Source organism: Anticarsia gemmatalis, chromosome 27, assembly GCF_050436995.1.
Source record: "Anticarsia gemmatalis isolate Benzon Research Colony breed Stoneville strain chromosome 27, ilAntGemm2 primary, whole genome shotgun sequence".
Lineage (NCBI taxonomy): Eukaryota > Metazoa > Arthropoda > Insecta > Lepidoptera > Erebidae > Anticarsia > Anticarsia gemmatalis.
The window spans coordinates 612,724-633,113 of record NC_134771.1 but is presented as its reverse complement, the minus strand read 5'-3'; the positions used below and the strand labels follow the sequence as shown (position 1 = coordinate 633,113).

The 20,390-nt window shown below is 38.1% G+C and overlaps 2 protein-coding genes across 6 annotated transcripts in view; one reads left to right on the top strand and one right to left on the bottom strand.

Moving 5' to 3' along the window:
- The window catches only part of LOC142984589 (uncharacterized), a 34,163-nt gene extending 31,867 nt beyond the window's left edge, over positions 1 to 2,296 (top strand). For all 5 annotated transcript variants that reach the window (XM_076132326.1, XM_076132324.1, XM_076132325.1 and 2 more), the window contains 2 exons: positions 87 to 185; positions 693 to 2,296. In XM_076132326.1, the coding sequence (XP_075988441.1) occupies positions 87 to 185; positions 693 to 785 (192 nt within the window). In that variant the 3' untranslated portion in view covers positions 786 to 2,296. The remainder of the gene's footprint in view (positions 1 to 86; positions 186 to 692) is intronic.
- A 327-nt stretch (positions 2,297 to 2,623) lies between these two features.
- Positions 2,624 to 20,390, bottom strand: part of atos (atos homolog atossa) — a 56,834-nt gene continuing 39,067 nt past the window's right edge. Inside the window, exons 2-12 of the mRNA XM_076132320.1 lie at positions 14,260 to 14,427; positions 13,370 to 13,480; positions 12,577 to 12,695; positions 11,985 to 12,116; positions 10,359 to 11,616; positions 9,788 to 9,960; positions 8,865 to 8,998; positions 7,950 to 8,113; positions 7,344 to 7,477; positions 6,696 to 6,794; positions 2,624 to 5,927 (exon numbers count right to left, since the gene is read on the bottom strand). Coding sequence (XP_075988435.1) covers positions 5,612 to 5,927; positions 6,696 to 6,794; positions 7,344 to 7,477; positions 7,950 to 8,113; positions 8,865 to 8,998; positions 9,788 to 9,960; positions 10,359 to 11,616; positions 11,985 to 12,116; positions 12,577 to 12,695; positions 13,370 to 13,480; positions 14,260 to 14,427 — 2,808 coding nt within the window. The 3' untranslated portion in view covers positions 2,624 to 5,611. The remainder of the gene's footprint in view (positions 5,928 to 6,695; positions 6,795 to 7,343; positions 7,478 to 7,949; positions 8,114 to 8,864; positions 8,999 to 9,787; positions 9,961 to 10,358; positions 11,617 to 11,984; positions 12,117 to 12,576; positions 12,696 to 13,369; positions 13,481 to 14,259; positions 14,428 to 20,390) is intronic.

The following is a 20,390-nucleotide window of genomic DNA, read 5'->3' as shown; positions in this document are numbered from 1 at the left end:
ATAGTTTTTCATGATTGTCTTGTTAAATAGATCGCAAAGACTTTAATTGAGATTTGGGTCTTAATTTTTTGTATGTTTGTTTGCAGATCATTTACTATGAGCACGCACAGCATCAGCATCATTATGATCATGAAGAAGAGGAGTCGCACGGGTGGGGACCGTGGTCTAGAAGTATATTCCCTGATGTAAGTATATTGAACTTGTTAAATAACCCATTTTTGTCTCATTATTGTGCACTAGTATCCTCCCGAAATGAAAAAGAGTTTAGGCCTACAGTCACGCTGGCCAAATGAAACTTCGCATTATTTCTAGTTTTGTCAGAAATAAAAAGTTTTCTTTCCCCGTTAGATCAAATAATAATTTTTCTAGTATACCTTTAAATATAATTCTTGCAAGAATGTATGCACAATTATAACTTAGAAGAACTACGGTAGTGAAGATTACTCATTAAATTCGCATTCGTTTAAAATGTTCACTTGCTTTTAAAATATCGCTTTCTTTTATACATAAACACACTCATTTTATCATTTAATGACAATTTTTCTTTCACCACAGCTGGGCATAGGCCTCCTCCTCCATTTACACCAGTATTTCCTGTTTTATGTTACTGGGGTCCAAGTCATACCATCGTCCTATCTTCAAAGGGTCTTCCAATGCTTTCCGCTCTAACAAATCTTATTTATTATTTTCAGGAAACCGAAGCAGAAACAAGCGAAGTGTCTCCATACAGAGCTCAAGAGAGAAGTCCGATCGTATATAGCCGTCCTTATCTAACGCGCGAATAAACATATCGCCGTCCCTCTCACACCAGTCATTGTATAAATTATTGCATTTTTTGTGCTAGATTATGTTATAGCATGCTATTAAGTAGCATGTACACAGCATTTAGCTAGCATGCGATTAACCCACGAAATATTGATAGTACTACCTAGGAATAGTTGTAGTGTATTAATTAAATAATTATTTATGAATTATTTGAATCGAAAAGTATCCTAATCGAAAAAAAATTACATATTTTTAATGAGCATTTTGAAAATATTTGAAATCAACTTGGCATTTGCACTACCATGTGCCTGAAAGTTTAACTTTTTATATAATAGATGGCACTATCGAATGTAAAAAATGAGAATTTTGTATTTTGTAGTGTGATTTTCTACAACACAATCGAGTAGCGTTTGACATTGAAAATTACTTTGAAAAAATTGTTCTTGAATTGTCCGGTAGAGGCGCTGATATTTTTTAATGCAGTTAATAGCTACTTGGTTAAAAGCATTTATAGCTAGTTGCGTTCACCGGTCAGTAGAAGATCTATGGGTTAAGCAACTTTAACGCGGACAGTCTATAGATGGGTGGCCGCAAAGTGGTGTTTGAGCTGAGAGTCTCAGGGCTTTGGAAGGCACGGTTGTTGTCAATTAAGATAACAGTCGTTAAGTCATGTTTTGCCTTCGGACTTGAACAACTATGACACTAGGTTGGCCACTAACCATACGATAAATGTTACTCGGCTGTCGTAGGAAAATCAACTCTATATAGATTCAATAGTATATAAAATTGCATTTAAAATGTATCAAATGTCTAGCATTTTTAAGAGTACGAAAAATTTATATTTATTTAGTTTTTGTACAAAACACTTATTTTATTTTAATAATATCATCTTTGTACCTTATTATACGAATGTTGATTTCAAAGTCCCAGATCTGATGCCTAGCCAAGTATTATTTCTGGGAAGTGCCGATAAAGGTCCCAGATTTGATGCTTCGGCCAAGACTACACCAAGATTTTAATTAGAAAATTCTTAGTAGAAGCTTGGTGTTAGCAATAATTTGGGATATGCTAGAGAAAAAGTCCCGGTTTGATGCTCAGCTCAAGACATTAATTGGAAAATTCTCAGTAGAAGCTTGGAGTTAGCTATAAATCCAATAAAAATAATATTTTATTTCATAAAAATTATCTCTCATACTATTAATAAGACCATGTTTCACAATTTTTAGAAAAGTATTACCTAACTTATCAGATGGTAGTTTGACAGTATCTGTCAATTTATCTATCAATTAGGTTATCTAAGACTTATCAATGAGACGTGAAACCGGTCTTTAAAGTTTTTATACAATATATTACTTTTGTAATTTTCCCAGTGTTGCTAGCCGTTTCGTTAGGTCAGTGTTGCAAGTTTTAAAAATACTTTAATACCTAAGAATAATAATATTATTATAGTAAGGTGTAAGCCATAGAGTGTGTGTATTTATTGTGTGATTCTGTGAGTGCTATTTATTGCAATAAAATGATTTCATATATATTTTTGTTTTGTTAATTACCCAAATTTAACAGTGTTGCGAACACTAAATGATTTAGTGTATTTATTTGTAATGGTTCTATAAACATACAGTACCTACTACCAGCCTGCTTCTGCGGCGCAATGTAAAAGTCACTATGCCGCTTATAATTGTGTCAGGAGTTCGTGGGTTCGATTCCCACACGAAACAACTATTTATGCGATTTACAAATAGCTAAGACGGGTCTGGTTGTACTTTGTGTCCATTGTTTGTATGTTTTTCCCGACACAAGAGCAATTCTTAGTGTGGGAGTTGTCTTTAAAAAAGTAGGGTCGAAAAAAAACCACATATTTATAAAAACCAAAAATATATTTTCTCATTAATACATACTGTTAACACAAACATCATACACAGGCACTAAAACGAAAACCGACTTCCTCGGCTACCTACAACCCAACGACCTACGACAACCTCTTGTTTAAACAACTGTACGCTATATTGTTTAAACAACTCTAGACAGACATTTTTTGCAATACATTGTTTGAACAAGTTTAGACGGACTATTGTTTAAACAACTGTACGCAATATTGTTTAAACAACTTAAAACAATATTGTTTAAACAACTCTAGGCAGACAATTTTTGAAATAGTTTGAACAGCTTGAGACAGACTATTGTTTAAACAACTATACGCTATATTGTTTAAACATCTTAACACAAAATTGTTTAAACAACTCTAGGCAGGCAATTTTTGCAATAAATTGTTTGAACAGCTTTAGGCAGACTATTGTTTAAACAATTTCAAACAATAAATTGTTTTTAAACCACTTTTACATCGTTTAAACGGTGTATTTTGTTTAAACAATAATATCGCTAACCCCCGGTTCCCGAGTACTTTTAACGGTAGTTTATCTATTCAATAGCGTTTTTTATATGAGTTTACGCTATTGAATAGATAAACTACCGCTAAATGTACCTCAGAAACCGGGGGTAAGAGTTGTTTAAACAAGTTTGCATATTCAGACAGTAAGAGAGCTAATTGTTTAAACAATTTAAACCCTATAGTCATAGTAAGGTCGATATTTTTGATTTGTCAGTAGTTATTGAATAATAAAACCGATTTGATACAATTACTATACTAAACTTATGGCTTTTATTTATTCAAAATATTTTTCAATTTTACTGACAAGCTTCATCAAACACCGACCTGAAACTGTGTTAGAGTTGTTTAAACAATATACAGCATTGTTTAAACAATATAGGTACAATTGTTTAAACAATTTATGCCCGGTTTCTGAGGCACATTTAGCGGTAGTTTATCTATTCATGTCAATGTTTTTAAACGCTATTGAATAGATAAACTACCGCTAAATGTACCTCAGAAACAGGAAAGACAAATAGTTGTTTTAATCAAACCTAGAACCAGTTGTTTGAACAACCTATGAAAATCAGTTGTTTAAACAACTGATCACAATCGGTCGGTCAAACAATTTCGATGGAGTTGTTTAAACAACAGTGTAGACAATTGTTTAAACAATGATAAAAACGTGACTTAATTTTAGCAGCACTTGAAAATCCGTTGTTTAATACAAAACACTTACCCCGGTTTCTGAGGCACATTTAGCGGTAGTTTATCTATTCAAACCGTTTTTTTATATGAGTTTAAAGGCTATTGAATAGATAAACTACCGCTAAATGTACCTCAGACACCAGATAAGACAAATTTTAAGTGCTACGTATAATCAAGTAAAGTTTCATCATCAATTAGTTGTCATTCTTAAAAAAATCTGTATTTTGAAAGTTTCAGGCAACCATTGACGAATTGTTTAAACAACTCTACAATTTGTTGTTTAAACAAAACAAACAATTGTTCAAACAATGTTGTTTAAACAACTTCAGGCTTAAAAGTAGTCAAGAGTAGCAGAGAAGTATCTAAATATTTTAAAATTCATATATTTAGGCTTTTTACACCTTCTAAATAAGTAGTAGATAGTATATCAGATGAAATTTTAACTGTCGTTTAAGTCAACTTCATCAGTCTTGCCTTTCTTCCAACTATGTCGGAGTCGGCTTCCAGTCTCACCGGATGCAGCTGGATACCAGTATTTTACATGGAGCGACTGTCTATCTGACCTCCACAATCCAGTTACCTGGGTTATAACACAATATCCTTCGGTAAGACTGGTTTTCAGACAATTGTTTTTATTTCCTGTCGTTTTATCTATCAGATAGGCAATCTATTACTTATTCATAAGTTATAAAATTTGCCTTTAGACTCATGTTTTAATTATTATCTATATCGATAATCATTTGATTCGCTTGACGTTTCGGCCTCTACAGGCAGACACCTCAAGCTTGTTGATTAAGACTATTGTAACCTGGGAATCGAACCTAAGACTTAATAGTGAAGTGAATTACATTACGATTGTTATTGTGTTGTGTAGTGAAGTAGAAAAGTGTACGACCGGGGAATCGAATTTTAGAAAGGTAACCGCTTACCCTATTGAATGGTTAGAGAATCCGAGAATCAAATGTGGGACAATGTTTCAGTCGCTTTATTAGGTACCCTATAGTTAAGCTTTGTCTAATCCGGGAGTCAAACTTGAGTCTTCGTGATTGAACATAGACTAATTAATTGGAAAGTCAGTTTGTAGTGCCCAATCCGGTAATCAAATCCGGGATAAATCAACGTCGCTTATACATCAGCGAGGTCGCTAGATTTTGCGTAATTCAGGAATCGAATCCAAGTACCGAAATTGGTATTTCTCAGTATTATTTAGTGGTTATACAACTTTGCCCAACCGGGGAATAGAACGTAGCAATCAGCAGTGAGTTACAATACTGCTGAATATCTACACAATGACTAAAAATCTGTAAGTTTATTATTACACTAGAATATAAGTCTGTATTTTTTTAATATATGGCATATATGTATCACAATCATATTTACACGTAAGTGGTATGATAATAATAAAACCCATAAAAATTAATAATAAACGATCATGTTTGTAGGAAATCGGTAAAAATAAATCAATGAAAACCTTGGGCAAAGTTGACATTGGAAGCAATCCCGTCTGTGTTAACTTTTAACACAGACATGGCCAAGTTGATATTGGCAAAGTTAACAATAACAAACTAAGCCATGGCAAAGTTAAGTGGCAAAAATTATCAATCTTAACATTGTCAAAATTAACATTAACAAAATTAACTATGTCAAAGTTGTCATGGGCAAAGATAACCGTGGCAAAGTTGTCACTAGCAAAATTTTATTATTTCCCACAATACATATACGCCATATAATTCTACATTTCCCTGCTCTCTTGACTACAATAAATCCATTCTATCTCGGCGAATATTTCGGGTTGTCAGGCGCATAGGTAAAACTCCTCAACTCGTAAGAAACGCCAGTCTGGTTGTCAAACTCTTTCTTAAAATCGTCGAAATCCGAACAACCACCGAAAACTCGGTTCGGCTTTCGATCGGGCGAGTTCGGCTTGTGTTCGGGCGAGTTCGGCTCGGACTCGGGCGAGTTCGGCTGTGATATAGGTCGGAATAAGGCGGAATGGGCCGTGGCCGTGTCCAAATCGGCTTTCCTTGATACTATTATGCGTATATCTGTGTGTAGGTACAGTTTACCGGATTTTGATGTCATAAATCTGGAAAGAAGAAAAGTTTTGGTTAGTTTTTACCCGACTGTGCGATGCTTAGGAGTGTTATTAAGAACGCATTTGCAATTTTTTTACTTACAACTTAACTTGAACAATTAATATCAACAAAAAATTGATGCAGCAAAAAGAAGTTATAAAAATGTGGATTGTGGCTCTATATTTGTCACAATTTTTGGTCAATTTCTACAATAATTTGAGCCCTTCTGAGCAGGGGCGAAAGCTACATACATAAATAATACATATCTTATATAATAGGGCGCAAGAGGTATTCTAATACAAATTAAAAAGTAAAAGTATTTTGCCCAACCCGGGAATCAATCTCGATATCGGAATTTGGTATCGTACTATTACATGGGACTAAGGGCGTGTTCCAACTATGTATAACGATTAATTTATCGTTGGACGACTATCGGCTCTAGCTGTTCCCATTATAAAGATTATTTTTCGTCAAAAATCTTTCGTGACTGTCGTAATCGTTTTGTGACTGTCGTATCTAGCCGTCGCCACTGTCACGATAATCTGTCGTCACTACAAAAAACAGACAGTAAGTCGTGTCGTCCTATATGTGAACACCTCCATTTAAACATATAAGCCACGACACTTAAAACTACACGATTATCTGTCGTCACGACATAGTGGGAACGTTATTTATGGAAAACGAGGGTATATTTCATACACCTTCTACTATATTAATTACATGGGATATGACAATAATAATATCTAGTAAATAATCAATTTTATGTACATATAACTTACCTAAGATGTATCAAGTACCGCAGCCACTTGTGTTGCAGTTTGGGCGGCTCGGCGCCCGCCGGCATGTACAGGGTGCGCTGACGGAGGAACGTGCGGGCACTAGCGACAAATAATATAAATATAGATATAAATATCATTGGACAACTCCCTGTAATAATAAACTAATTTGGTCTTAATCTAAATCAGGTTTGATTCTGTTCGAAAACTAAATACATTATAACAATATATTTTTGTTTTTTTTTTTAAATACATCCCCCGCAATAAGAATTGCTCTTGTGTCGCGGGGACTTTTACAAACATACAAACAACGGACACAAAGTACAACCAGACCCGAAACAATTATTTGTGGATCGCACAAATAATTGTTCCGTATGGAAATCGAAAACACGACCTCCCGACGCAGTGGTATCGGCGTGGCGACCTAAACCACTGCGCCACGGAAGCAGCATTATAATATTAATATTGTAAGTACATAACTGAAACCTGAACCTTTTGCCTATTGGTAACGACTGTCAAAGATCTTTGAAAAATTTAGTGAAAATTTTAAGTTGAATCTTTGAGTAAATCACTCGAGTGTTTGTGTTATTGCGGCGAGGTGACCACGTTAACCACTGCGCCAACATTTCGTTCAATCAACAAATTTATTACCTGGCAGGCATTCTAGTGAGATCGTAGAGCACAACGAACATCTTGACGAGCGTGCCGTGTGGGTTGAACAGAGACACCTGGATGGTGCCCGAGCGAGCCACGCGGTACCCTGACGAACCTAGGTTGATGTGACCCTGTGGACAACGGGGTTAGGGTTATTGAATTACATACACACATACATAAAATCACGACTTTTACTTGTAGGAGTAGGCAGAGACCAAAAAACACAACTTGTTAAACTTACAAACTTCCCTTATCTCATTCACATTATTTATATCAGCTTAGCCTTTCTTCCAAGCTATGTTGGAGTAGGCTTCCAGTCTCACCGGATGCAACTGAATACCAGTATTTTACATGGAGCGACTGATAATCAGACCTCCACAACACAGTTACCTGGGATATAACACGATACCTTCGGTAAGACTGGTTGTCAGACTTTCAAGCTTCTGACTACTGCTAACGACTGTCAAAGATCTTTGAAAAATGAACAGCCGGGACCCACAATTAGACGTGCCTTTTAAAACACGGAGAAACTTTGTATGTATAAGATGGTCACCCATCCACAGACAAACCTCGGCAAGCGTAGGTAGTAAGGAGTATACCTACCATATAAGGTGCATTAGTCCCCCCAGGGGCGTAAAAGAACACAGTGACTGGCAGTCTGAGGTGAGGGGGGCAGAAAGAGCCTGACGCGCCCAACTCGGCACTGAACCCGTGTACCGTCGCTACCGGCTCCAGCCGACCTTTCAGCGCTGATTCTTCGAAGCTGCCTGTAAAAACATTCATTATTTAGTCAGAATTGGGTAGTTGACTGGGTTAACGAAAAATGATTAAACTGCACGTTTGGCGCAGTGGTTTAAGCGTCACCTCGCCGCAACAACCGTAGCGCCGCGTGTGGTGGATTCGAATCCCAACCGGGACAAATCTTTGTGTGATGAGCACGAGTATTTGTTCTGAGCCTGGATGTCAATTTATCTATATAAGTATATATTTAGAAGTATTTAAGTACGTCTATCAGTTATTTGGTTACCATAGTATAAGCTCTGCTTAGTTTGGAATCAAATGACCGTGTGTGAGTTGTCCAACAATATTTATTTATTTAAACTTGTATTCCTAAAAGGTTCATATAAAATGCCCAGGCTGTGTAATCTTGCTGGTAAATAGTGTTGAAATTGTAATTACTACAGACTGAAAGGTTTTATTAGGAACTCATTTCAGAATTACATTTCGATACTAAAATGTGTTTATGACATTCCTTTGCTTTTTCTTTTAAAAAGACAACCCCGCACTAAGAATTTCTCTTGTGTCCTGGGTACTTTAACAAACATACAAACAACGAACACAATGTACAACCGGACCCGAAACAACTATTTGTGGACCACAAAAATAATTGTTCCAGTAAGGGCTTCATAAAACAATGGGAATCGAACTCACGACCTCCCGACGCAATGGTAGCGGCGTAGCGACCTTAACCACTGCGCCACGGAGGCAATCCTTTGTCAGAGACTTAACTGTTCTTACCTAACAGTCCAGTACTGGGCCCCATCCTAAGTTTGGGGGTGGTGGTCTGCTGGGGAGGGGGCGCCACGGCGGGGGGAGGGGACGCCGGCGACGGGGGCGCTGGCGACACAGGTGATATGGGGTGGAATAGTGCACTGGAAATAAAAATACATAACTTTAAATATTTGAAGTAGTTTTAAATTTTTTGTTGGATTTAGGGGCAGTTTCTTAGTTTAGTCATGTCAGTCAGTCATGTCAGTCATGTCAGTCATGTCAGTCATGTCAGTCATGTCAGTCATGTCAGTCATGTCAGTCATGTCAGTCATGTCAGTCATGTCAGCCATGTCAGTCATGTCAGTCATGTCAGTCATGTCAGTCATGTCAGTCACGTCAGTCACGTCAGTCACGTCAGTCACGGCAGTCACGTCAGTCACGTCAGTCACGTCAGTCGTGTCAGTCACGTCAGTCGTGTCAGTCGTGTCAGTCAGTCATGTCAGTCAGTCACGTCAATCATGTCAGTTAGTCATGTTAGTCAGTCAGTCGGTCATGTCTTACCTCTTAATGCCCGATATGCCGTTGATCGAGTCGTCGAAGTCAAAGCAGTTGTTCCCTCGTCGTAGCGGCGCGGGGCTGGACGTGAGCGGCAGCCCCGTCTTACTGTGGAAGACCATGGTACTGACCCATAGCTGATGTCAGTGACTGTCGGTCCTCCCAGCGGTCATGCTAGTACTGTCACTCATGTTTGTACTAACATAGGTCAAGCTGCTCACATCGATCATGCCGGTTACATCGCCAGTGTCGGTCCTCCCAGCAGTTATGTCGGTCACGTTGGTACTCACATGAGTCATGCTGGTAATATCGGTCATTCGTTGTGATGCTAGTTACAACGGTCATGTCGGTCAAGTCCATTGTGTTGTGTCGGTCATATTAGTTATGTCACTCACCTCTTAATGCCCGATATGCCGTTGATCGAGTCGTCGAAGTCAAAGCAGTTGTTTCCTCGTCGTAGCGGCGCGGGGCTGGACGTGAGGGGCAGGCCCGTCTTACTGTGGAATACCATGGACGCGGCCGAGTCGAAGCGCCAACGGAACTTGTCCATTTCGCTAGGGGACGGCACCTGGGGGCAAAGTTGTATAGTTAGTGCCACCGAAATAGGGTATTATAACACTGGGTTTACAAAAAACTTATACCCATGAAAATAACATCTAATATACTTTGTTTATTGTTTTCTTTCAAACCACAGAAAACACTTTGACCCGACCTAGGATTTGAACCTGTGACCTTATATGGAAACTTTAAACTAGGGGTTCCCAACCTTTTCTTAGTCCGGGACCACTTTTATATTATTGTTGTTAGCAGGGACCACTATGTAAGTATATTAAAAATAAAGTGTAATAATTATACAGAAAATTTTAAAATCCTTTGCGGACCATATTTTGGATTGGTGGTGGTCTGTAGACCAATAGACGAAGTCGCGGGCAAAAACTAGTTATAATAAAAACAAATTCAACTCACCTGATTATCAACACCTTTCTTAGGATCGGGGAATTTGAAACCTTTATCACTTTTATCACTAGGCGAGTCAGTTTCCGTGCTCTCAGCGCACCGGTCAAATGTTCCATAGTCACACTTCTCATACAACACATAGTCGTCATCACCTATCGAATATGTCTTCTGTCTCTTTTCCTTCGGCCTACAAAACACACTGTCCTCTTTTTCTAACTGAAGCTCTTGTATATCTTTCTCTCTCTGCGCAAAACGATCACTCACAATCTTCTCAATTTTATCCACTATCGGAAAAAACCTACGTAGCTTCGGTCTTTTTATAATGTCACTATTATTAAAACTATTATTATCACATATTGTATCACATTTATGCTTTTTTATTTGCTTCTCGTCTTCTTCGCATTTCCTTCGAGCACCGTTCTCTATAGATGCTAAGTTATAGTTGCCTTCAGATCTAACCATCCCACGGTCGCACGTGTCACATTTTAAATTGATTTGTGTACCACAATTGCAATAAATGTCTTCTGTTTGTGTCCCGACTGTGTTTGTTTTCTTATATTCTGTAGGCGGAAGGCTGTCGGTGTCTAAAAAGGGTGATTTTGTTTCGATACGACTAGCCGGTAAGGTCAAATATGTTTGGTTTCTATAGCAACCGATCGCACGGAATCTATCGAACCTCGACGCTTGTAGTATAGGTATGGATGTGTGTGGTAATTTCTGTAAACTTTCTCCTTCAGACGACGTGCTATCGTGTAGTTTTTTCATCTTACATTCTTTACGTAAACGCCTTTTGTATTTCGCAATTTCTTTGATTCTTTTATCGTCTAATTTCTTAGGTCTGTTGGTGTCTGATTCATCGTCGCAGTTGCATTTGTGTTTACCGTTTTCACTGCAAGGGGTTAGCATTCTATCGTCGATTTGCGATCCATCGTACTTATTACCTATGGTGAGATCATTAAGCTTGCCGACCAAGTCTTCGTGTGAATTCTGGGGTAAATCTTTGCTTGTTTTTCTTTTAGGGCACGTACATTTGATATTAGGTATGTCGTCGAGTCTCGGTAAACTTTGTAGTATGATGTTCAGGTAGAAGTTGCCGAAGTCTGTGACGGGGAACTTGTGGTCGGTAGGCGGTTTTACGAAGTCGGCTGATTTGTTGTCGTCGGATATTTTGATGGAGTAAACTAGGTTCAGTTTGCGTTTGCTCGGCTCTGAATCACAGTTGGCTTCTAGTTTTTTAAAGTTGCACGTTTCGCGGCTCAGCTTGCGTCTGGAAGGAAATATAATGAGTTAAGAATATGCTTGCAAAGTGAGTAGACAAGAAGACACTTTAGCCAAATTTGTCCACCTACAAACAACATTGACTGAATGATCTACCCACAACGAAATTTTTAGTTGGAAGTGATAATAATGGATGAGATTTAAGGGTATTTTTGCCTAGCTGTAGGGCTATTTTATACAGAAAGAGCATAAAAATTAGGTTCTCTTTGACAGAATTCTAGCCACTTTTGACGTATTTTTGTTCATACGAAATTTACAAGACGATTTTAGTTTTGAACATAAACAAACGGGTCATTTGTTAGCTATTCCTGCAATCCGGCCGAGACCAACCACTAGTTATATTATTTGTTACTGTACCTGCGTTCAGTAGGAGTATCCTCAGTCTCCTTGAGGGTGGCGAGCCAGGCCGACAGCTGTGAGAAGTGCAGCTGAGATCTCACCGCGTTCAACAGCCACTGCGATGTGCCGAATGATGGGCTTAAGTCTCCCCTGAAATAACGAGAATGTCTTGTTAGAATAAGTCGTTTGGCAAGGTAAAAAAAATTCTCCCTAAAAATAACCTCAATAATTTATGATTCGAAAGGAAAATGCTTAGTCCTCTTTTTGCAGAGAAAATCTAACTTTTAGGACTTAATTGGGTGATCAAAATTTCATTTATATATAGCAGTTAAAGATATTACAAGTGTGTCTCCAAATTATTCTTTCACTGTGGTTAGCAATCTAGTTCTCTGAGACCGCCGTTTCAAAATTCACCTCCATTAGATTCTTCTTATATCTACCAGGTCATCAGAACATACAAAGTGGTCATACAAACCTATTGATCTACCTTCTCATGGTCCATGCCTAGACCTACCAGGGCACAAGACTACACAAGAAATATGCTCCACCTCTTGTCAACTCGATACCTACATCTACCAGGACATCAGACATCACAAAGACGTGTACAAACCTATTGATCTGCGCTCTCATGGTCCATCGTTCGAGTAGCAGCGCGCGCGCGTGCTTGTCGTACACGTCGTCGCGACATAACGCCGCGTAGCACTCCGCGCAGTCTGGAGCTAGGAGCACCTGCAACATACATAATATACCTTGAAGAACTGGTCTACTCTTCAAGCAAAATTTCATACAAGAAGTATATACTAATATTATAAATGCGAAAGTTTGTGAGAATGTATGTATGTTTGTTACTCTTTCACGCAAATACTGCTGAACCGATTACGATGAAATTTGGTATGTAGGTAGCTGAAGACCCAGAATAACACATAGGTTATTTATCCCGGAGTTCCCGAGGGATCGGGATTTACACGGGAAGGGTTTCCACGCGGACGAAGTCGCGGGCGGCCTCTAGTAACTCAATAAAGCACATTATTGTCCCGTTGCTGGGCAAGGGTTTCCTACCAGAATGGGGGAGGAGTAAGGCCTTGTGTTATGGCTATAAGTTTGCGCAGGCAGATGTGTAAGAAATATACCCACTTTTTGCAGTTCACAGAGTTTGTTAGATGTTACTACCACCCAGACTATAGAGGCAGTCATTCTTGAGTCTCTAACCCCCGTTTTCTGAGTACATTTAGCGGTAGTTTATCTGTTCAATAGCGTTTAAACTCATATAAAAACGCTATTGAATAGATAAACTACCGCTAAATGTATTCAGAAACCGGAGGTGAGTGCCTCTCATAAAAAAAAGGTGTGACTTTCACACATGTGATAATATAGTCATTGGTCATATTGCACGAGCAACTTACGTCGATGCAGATAGGGATCTGTTCGTTCCACAGCGCCTGTACATGGTTGCTGAGCTGTGCCTCCACGCCGCTCGCCGGCTCCTCCGGTTCCGGCTTAGGTTGGCTTTGGACCTGAAACAGTTACACAAAAATTTCAAGATCTCGTAGTAACATAATGTGAAATTCATGAGGAGCTCGTGGCTAATCAACAACTGCCATCGATTTCGTACGTTAAGCTACACTTGCCGAGGTTGGTCATTGAATGAGAGACAAGATTATACACATACAGAGTTCCTCCGTGTTTCAGAAGGCACGTTAAATTGTGGGTACACATTCAAAGATTCTCGACAGTCGTTACCAGTAGTCAGGAGCTTAAAAATCTCACAAGCAGTCTAATCGAGGGGTATCGTGTTAGAGCCCAAGTAACTAGGTTGTGGAGGTCAGATAGGCAATCGCTCCATGTAAAACACTGGTATCCAGCCGCATCCGGTGAGACTGGGAGGCGACTCCAACAGAGTTTGGAAGAAAGGCTAAGCGATGATGAGTATAGAAATACGACGTAGTGACGTCACTATGTCATATTTTCGTTGGTATTAAGTCAATGTCTAATAAAATATTTCAGTCTGTAATAATTACAATTTCAACATTATTTACGAAAAATGGTACATAGTCTGAGCATTTTAGATGAACCATTTTACGAGTACAAGTTTAATAATTTTTCGTCAACCCAGTCAAGTAACCAATTCAACATCAGAATGAAAAGTACCAGGAGTGCATACCCGTGAGCTAGTAGACGGTTTGGCGGCCAACAGCTTGGCATGGGATAGACCGCCTCCTTAGACCTCTCTTTCATTCTAGAGATCTCTCATTCAATTATTCATCAGTTGAATAACAGTACCAGGATTGCATACCTGTGAGCTAGTAGACGGTTTGGCGGCCAACAGCTTGGCGTGCAGCAGACGGTCGTGGGATCTGTTCGCGGGGCTGGAGCTTCGAGATCTGATGATGAGCCGGCCTAGCTGCAGGAGCAGGCTCGCGCCGGAGGCCGGGGGCGCCGGCGCTGGCTCGCTACTGTGCATCTGGAGAACGGAAAACACACATTAAATTCATCTCTGAAAGACAGACTTGCCTCTAGTCAAGTCTTCTTGAATGTCTAATACCGTATCTGAGGCACATTTAGCGATAGTTTATCTACTCGAACTGTAATTTGTATATGAGCTTAAACAGTATTGAATAGATAAACTACCGCTAAATGTGCCTTAGACATTATGTACTTAGACATTTCGTCAATGAGACTTGAAGTGTGGAAATCGACAAGGGTTAACCTTTAGTCCATCACGCTGAACAGGTGCAACTATACAACTTTTCAAGAACTGTTGAACAACTCTCAGGCATGCAAGGTTTCATCACGATGTTTTCCTTCACCACCGGTTTAGGTCACCACGCCGCTACCATTGCGTCGAGAGGTCGTAGGTTTAACAATTATTTGTGCCATCTACAAATAATTGTTTCCAGTCTGCTTGTACTTTGCCACCGTTGTTTGTATGTTTGTCAAAGTCTCCGCGACACAAGAGCAATTCTTTACGGGAGTTGCCTTAAAAAGAGAGTTTAATTGAAACTAATTGTGAAGGTATTTGATTATAGTTTCGCGTGTGTGTACAATACACAGGTACATTCTCCATTCCGTTATTCTCAAAATCTGTAGTAGTAGGTACCCTCAAGGCCCTATATATTTTTTTTCACAATGCAAGTTTAAAAGTTATTTCATGAAAAGCAGTTGTTAAAGGCTCTATATACAGCCACCCGGTTACAGGGGTATTGAGGGCAGGTCGGACAGAATTGGGACGCTCGTGCATCCCCTATGTGGGTCAAGGGTAGGCCGCGCCACGCCCGAGCAAAACCTCCCTGTTGCTAACTGCGCTTTGCCGTATTTAGGTCAAATATGCCTTTTGTGTTGGTCGATGTTTGAAAAATAGTAAGGAGTTTTTCTTATCTGTTCCTGTTTATAACAAGACTAGCTTTTGCCCGCAACTTCTTCCGCGTGGTTTGTGACTTCGGGCAGAATTTTGCATACAAACTTCCATCCTATATTTAGATTTATTTAGAAGTTAGATAGTATTTTCATCAATTCTCATTAATTGGGTAGAATTGATCAAAATACTATAACCTTTCTCAGCGGATGCCTTCGTCATAGCATCTGCCTGCATGTCAAATTTCAAGCCGAGCCGTCCAGTGTTGAGTTAGTACTAGCTGACCCGCGCAACTTCGCTTGCGTCACATAAGAGAGAATGGGTCAAAATTTTCCCCGTTTTTGTAACATTTTTCGATGCTACTCCGCTCCTCATGGCCGTAGCGTGATGTTATATAGCCTATAGTCTTCCTCAATAAATGGGCTAACTAACACTGAAATATTTTTTCAAATTGGAAGAGTAGATACTGAGATTAGCGCGTTCAAACAAACAAACAAACAAACTCTTCAGCTTTATAATATTATAGTATATAGTATAGTATAGATTTAGATGTATGGATGTGAAGGAGGCAAGGGAAGTTTGTAAGGATCGTACCAAGTGGCGTTCTTTGGTCTCTGCCTACCCCTACAGGAAAAAGGCATGATTTTATATATGTATATCTATATATATAAAAATGAAACCCGTTTTCCTTGGTCACGGCATCACGCGTGAATGGCTGGACCGATTTTACTAATTCTTTTTGTGTTGTATTTGTTATTATTAGGAGAAGGTTCTTACGGAAAAAATATTAATTAAATCTCTCAGAAATATTGAAAAATAGACATTTAATTATGCATATTTTAGGCGGTACGAAGTTCGCCGGGTCAGCTAGTATATAATTTACATAGATTTAATAATATTACTCAAGAATACAGTTGCTATGTGCAATAAATAATTTTAATACGTTTCGGCGATTTGTCACGTAATAAATTTCAAAATGGAGTTTATTACTTCCAAGACACGTGTTTAGTACTAAATATAATTATATTTATGTGATACTAAGTAAATTATGTTGTAATACTTGAATCGGGAATCGAATATGTAGTCATAAAAAGTCGGGTACAAGACCTAAATCTACTTAAAACACGTATATTTTTTTAAAATCATGGTCTTGCATGTATTCGAAAACGGCTGAACCGATTTGTGTAAAATTTTGAAGACTGATAGATTCTGGGGAAGGACATGTATATTTTTCAACAAATAGTAATGGACAAGGTTGTTATTTATATCAACATTATTTATATAATATAACTATGTCTGACTCTCTTACATCAAAATGACTGAACCGATCAAGATCAAATTTTACTGTCTAATAGCTTACATCCTCGGAAATAATCTTGTGTGCTTTTATTTACACTAAAACAAGTGATATGGTAACTAAAGCCAAAAATAGATGTATAATTTTAAGAAGTAAAAACAACTTAAAATTATAAATTAACAAAAATCAAAATACACGACCCAGGAATCAAACCAAGTACAATTTAACAAGACACTTCCGTAACGTTGTGTACAAATGTATTTATATCCAAAAATCAAAATAACTAAGACACGGACACGTTTTTGGCATCATTCCAAATTCCCTTACGAATGTAAACTATCATTTTTAACGGTTGGTTTAAAAACAAACTCTCGTTTACATATTGAAATGCACTGAAATAGGTTGACCTGCATTTATATTATGAACTTCTAGAAAAATACATTGGATAACTCACACACGGTCATCTGATTCCAAACTAAGCAGAGCTTGTACTGTAACCAGATAACTGATAAATATACTTATATACTTGTAAATACATACTTATATAGATACTAGACACACAAGCTGATTCGCGCAACTTCGCTTGCGTCACATAGCAGAGAATAGGTCAAAATGTTCCCCGTTTTTGTAACATTTTTTACTGGTACTCTGCTCCTATTGGTCGTAGTGTGATGATATAGTATTTATTGCCTATAACCTTCCTCGATAAATGGGCTATCTAACACAGAAATAATTTTCCAAATCGGACCAGTAGTTCCTGAGATTAGCGCGTTCAAACAAACAAACAAACTCTTTAGCTTTATAATATTAGTATAGATTATTTTAATTTCTCCACTGGCTAGTTTTAATAAAACTAACCACTGCCGAAATTGGCCTACTAAAAGTTTGACACCCTCAGGTTTCTAATTGACCGCAATTATCAAAAAGTTGAATGTATCACATATTTTTGTGTCTATCTTTGACTTTTGACCTTAAGTTAAATAGCCATAATATTTGATAACAATTATTTGGTCAGTAGGTAAAAGCATTATCTCTTATTTTGATAACTTGCCACTCCCACGCAGGGGTCGACGATACTAAAACAATGGATATTTTTGTACAGTTTTTAAAGACGTATCATCAATTTATATCAGTTTAGCCTTTCTTCCAAACTATGTTGGAGTCGGCTTCCAGTCTCATCGGATGCAGCTGAATACCAGTGTTTTACATGGAGCGACTGCCTATCGGACCTCCACAACCCAGTTACCTGGGTTATAACAAACACTGAATAATTCTTAAAACAGAAAAAATCTGTAATAACTTACTGTCCTGACCTGAGGTCTCGAGTTCAATTCCCTGGTCGGACAAAGTGCTATGGGTCTTTTCTAATTTGCTATTCTCAATAGTAGCCCGGAGTTTGGTAACGTGCCCGGTATATGGCAATAGGCTCGCTGCCTATTACATGGGACTAACATTGTTAATGGCCAAACGTGGGTGGTAGATGCACCTGATCTTTTCAAGATATATACGACCATAATAGTCCAGACTATTTGGCTAGGACTCATGCAGTTATCACTAAAAATAATATTATCACTAAGCGGCCTTGTGTTATCAGCTGATAACCGGATTATGATAACGTATCCGCTTTTATCACAATATTATATAGGTTATTGTTTTGTGTGCAATATTTACGCGAAAATTTTGATATATTGTTTGTTATACATATACATAACATCACGTTTGTTATATGCGAAGGTAGAAGCAGAAGTTTATGAAATACAACCACGTTTCGCCATTATCTATCTATCTATAGTATGACTAGTGGTCAACCTAGTGTCAAAGTTGTTCAAGCCGCCCGAAAGGCCTTTCACATGGCTTAACGACTGTTATCTTAATAGACAACAACCGGGACCGACTTTTTACGTGCCCTCCGAAGCACGGAGACGCCCAGTTCAAATACCACTATGCGGTCACCCATCTATGGAATGACCGCGCCAAGGTTTGCTTAACCCACAGATCGTTTACCGACTGGTGAGTGCAACTGGCTATGAGCGCCTCGAGGGTCATTCCTTAGATGAGTGAGCGGCACAGACACACACTGTCACGTGCATACATACTTACATGCATAGTTTTTGATGATAGGAAAGTATGCCAAAATAAAATTTTTTGTTACTATAGAGACGATATCTAGGGCTTGAAGCCAAAAGATAAGTCAACACGAGACTTAATTGACTTAGAATTAATTGTTTTAAATATTTCACTAATAGAAATTCTAACGTTATTGGTAAAGGGATATTATTGAGGTATAGAATTGGATGGGTGGGCGGTATGAGCATTCTTTATTTATCTGTTTTAGAAAATCCCCTTTAAGCTAAAAATTATATGATTGTTACTCTTTCACCCAAAAAATTCTGAACAGATTTTGATGAAATTTGTCACACAAATAGTTTATAGCCTAGATTAACACATAGGATACTTTTTAAACCTGTAAATCTTTTAACATAGACAAAGCCAGGGGCAGAAGTTAATACATTTTTTTGTTTGTATACATCTACGTAACTCAAAGACAGTTTTGAAAAGAACAATACTAAATTACATTTTCAATTCACATACTAAATGATTATCTAAAATACGGTTCGCGGAAGCCCCTTCTAAAAATAGCGTAGTCGTGTTGACAAACATTATTTTACGTCTCTTTCTTACACGTGGAGTTTATCTTGCATCTCGCTCGCACGCACGGCATGTGGCACTTGATAAATAAATATGTGTTATTTTATACGATGTACCAGGTCACCATAAAAGGTAGGAGGGATCTATGAGATACGAATACAATATTTATTTGGTGGTCAATAAAATTGTTTAAGCTGTTTGAATCCCTCTTTAAACAGACTCTACCACGTCCAAAATAAACCATTAATGTCCCACTGCTGGGCAAGGGTCTCCTCCTGTAATGAGGGAGGGGTTAGGCCTTGAGTCCAGCACGCGGACTATGTGCGGGTTGGGGAATTTGCATGCCCTCAATAAATGTACCTTCTGAATGTAACCTCCAAAGAAATAATTGAAAAATTCTTATAAACTTTTAACTTGGCCACCTATGAATAGATTGACCGCATCAAATGTTGCTTAACCTTACTGATCGTTTACTAACCGGTGAGTATGTATAACTACCAAGCATTTAAAAATATTCAGTAGGTATCTTTAAGATTACAAGCCCACCCATCATAATCTAGACCTTAATAGTATCCCTTAACTTTATACGAAAAACCAGTTTCATAGCCTGTGAATAAGTTTAAGCTAACCTATCTGTTAAATAAAGTTCTGATAAGCTATCTAAAGGATATTTAGAAGTAGTAAAACTAGGTTTTATTATTTTACGTATCAAATAAATATAGTAGAGTCTAATTTCCTTCCCTGACACGTGATTTCCTCAACGCGGACTCGAACCCGCACTTTGGACCGTATTTTTCTACGTTCTACATCCACATAACAACAAAGAATATGCGCATTTTAATAAACAAACACAGGTGGCAGAATTATGCAATAAATTATATAACTGCGTAGATAATATACCAGGCTACCAGGAAACGCGAAGAGTTGTCAACCACTAATTTGAATAAACCTTCGGATGAACGCTGTATTGAAATATGAACCTTAATCCTTTGCAATAAAGTTGGATTTTAAACATACCATTTGTGCATTTTTTACTTAGTATTCATGAAACGTTAGATTCTTATCAGGTTTTGCTAAAAAGTGTCGTAATTTAATCGATGTTTTGTCCCTTTCTGCATTCATAGTA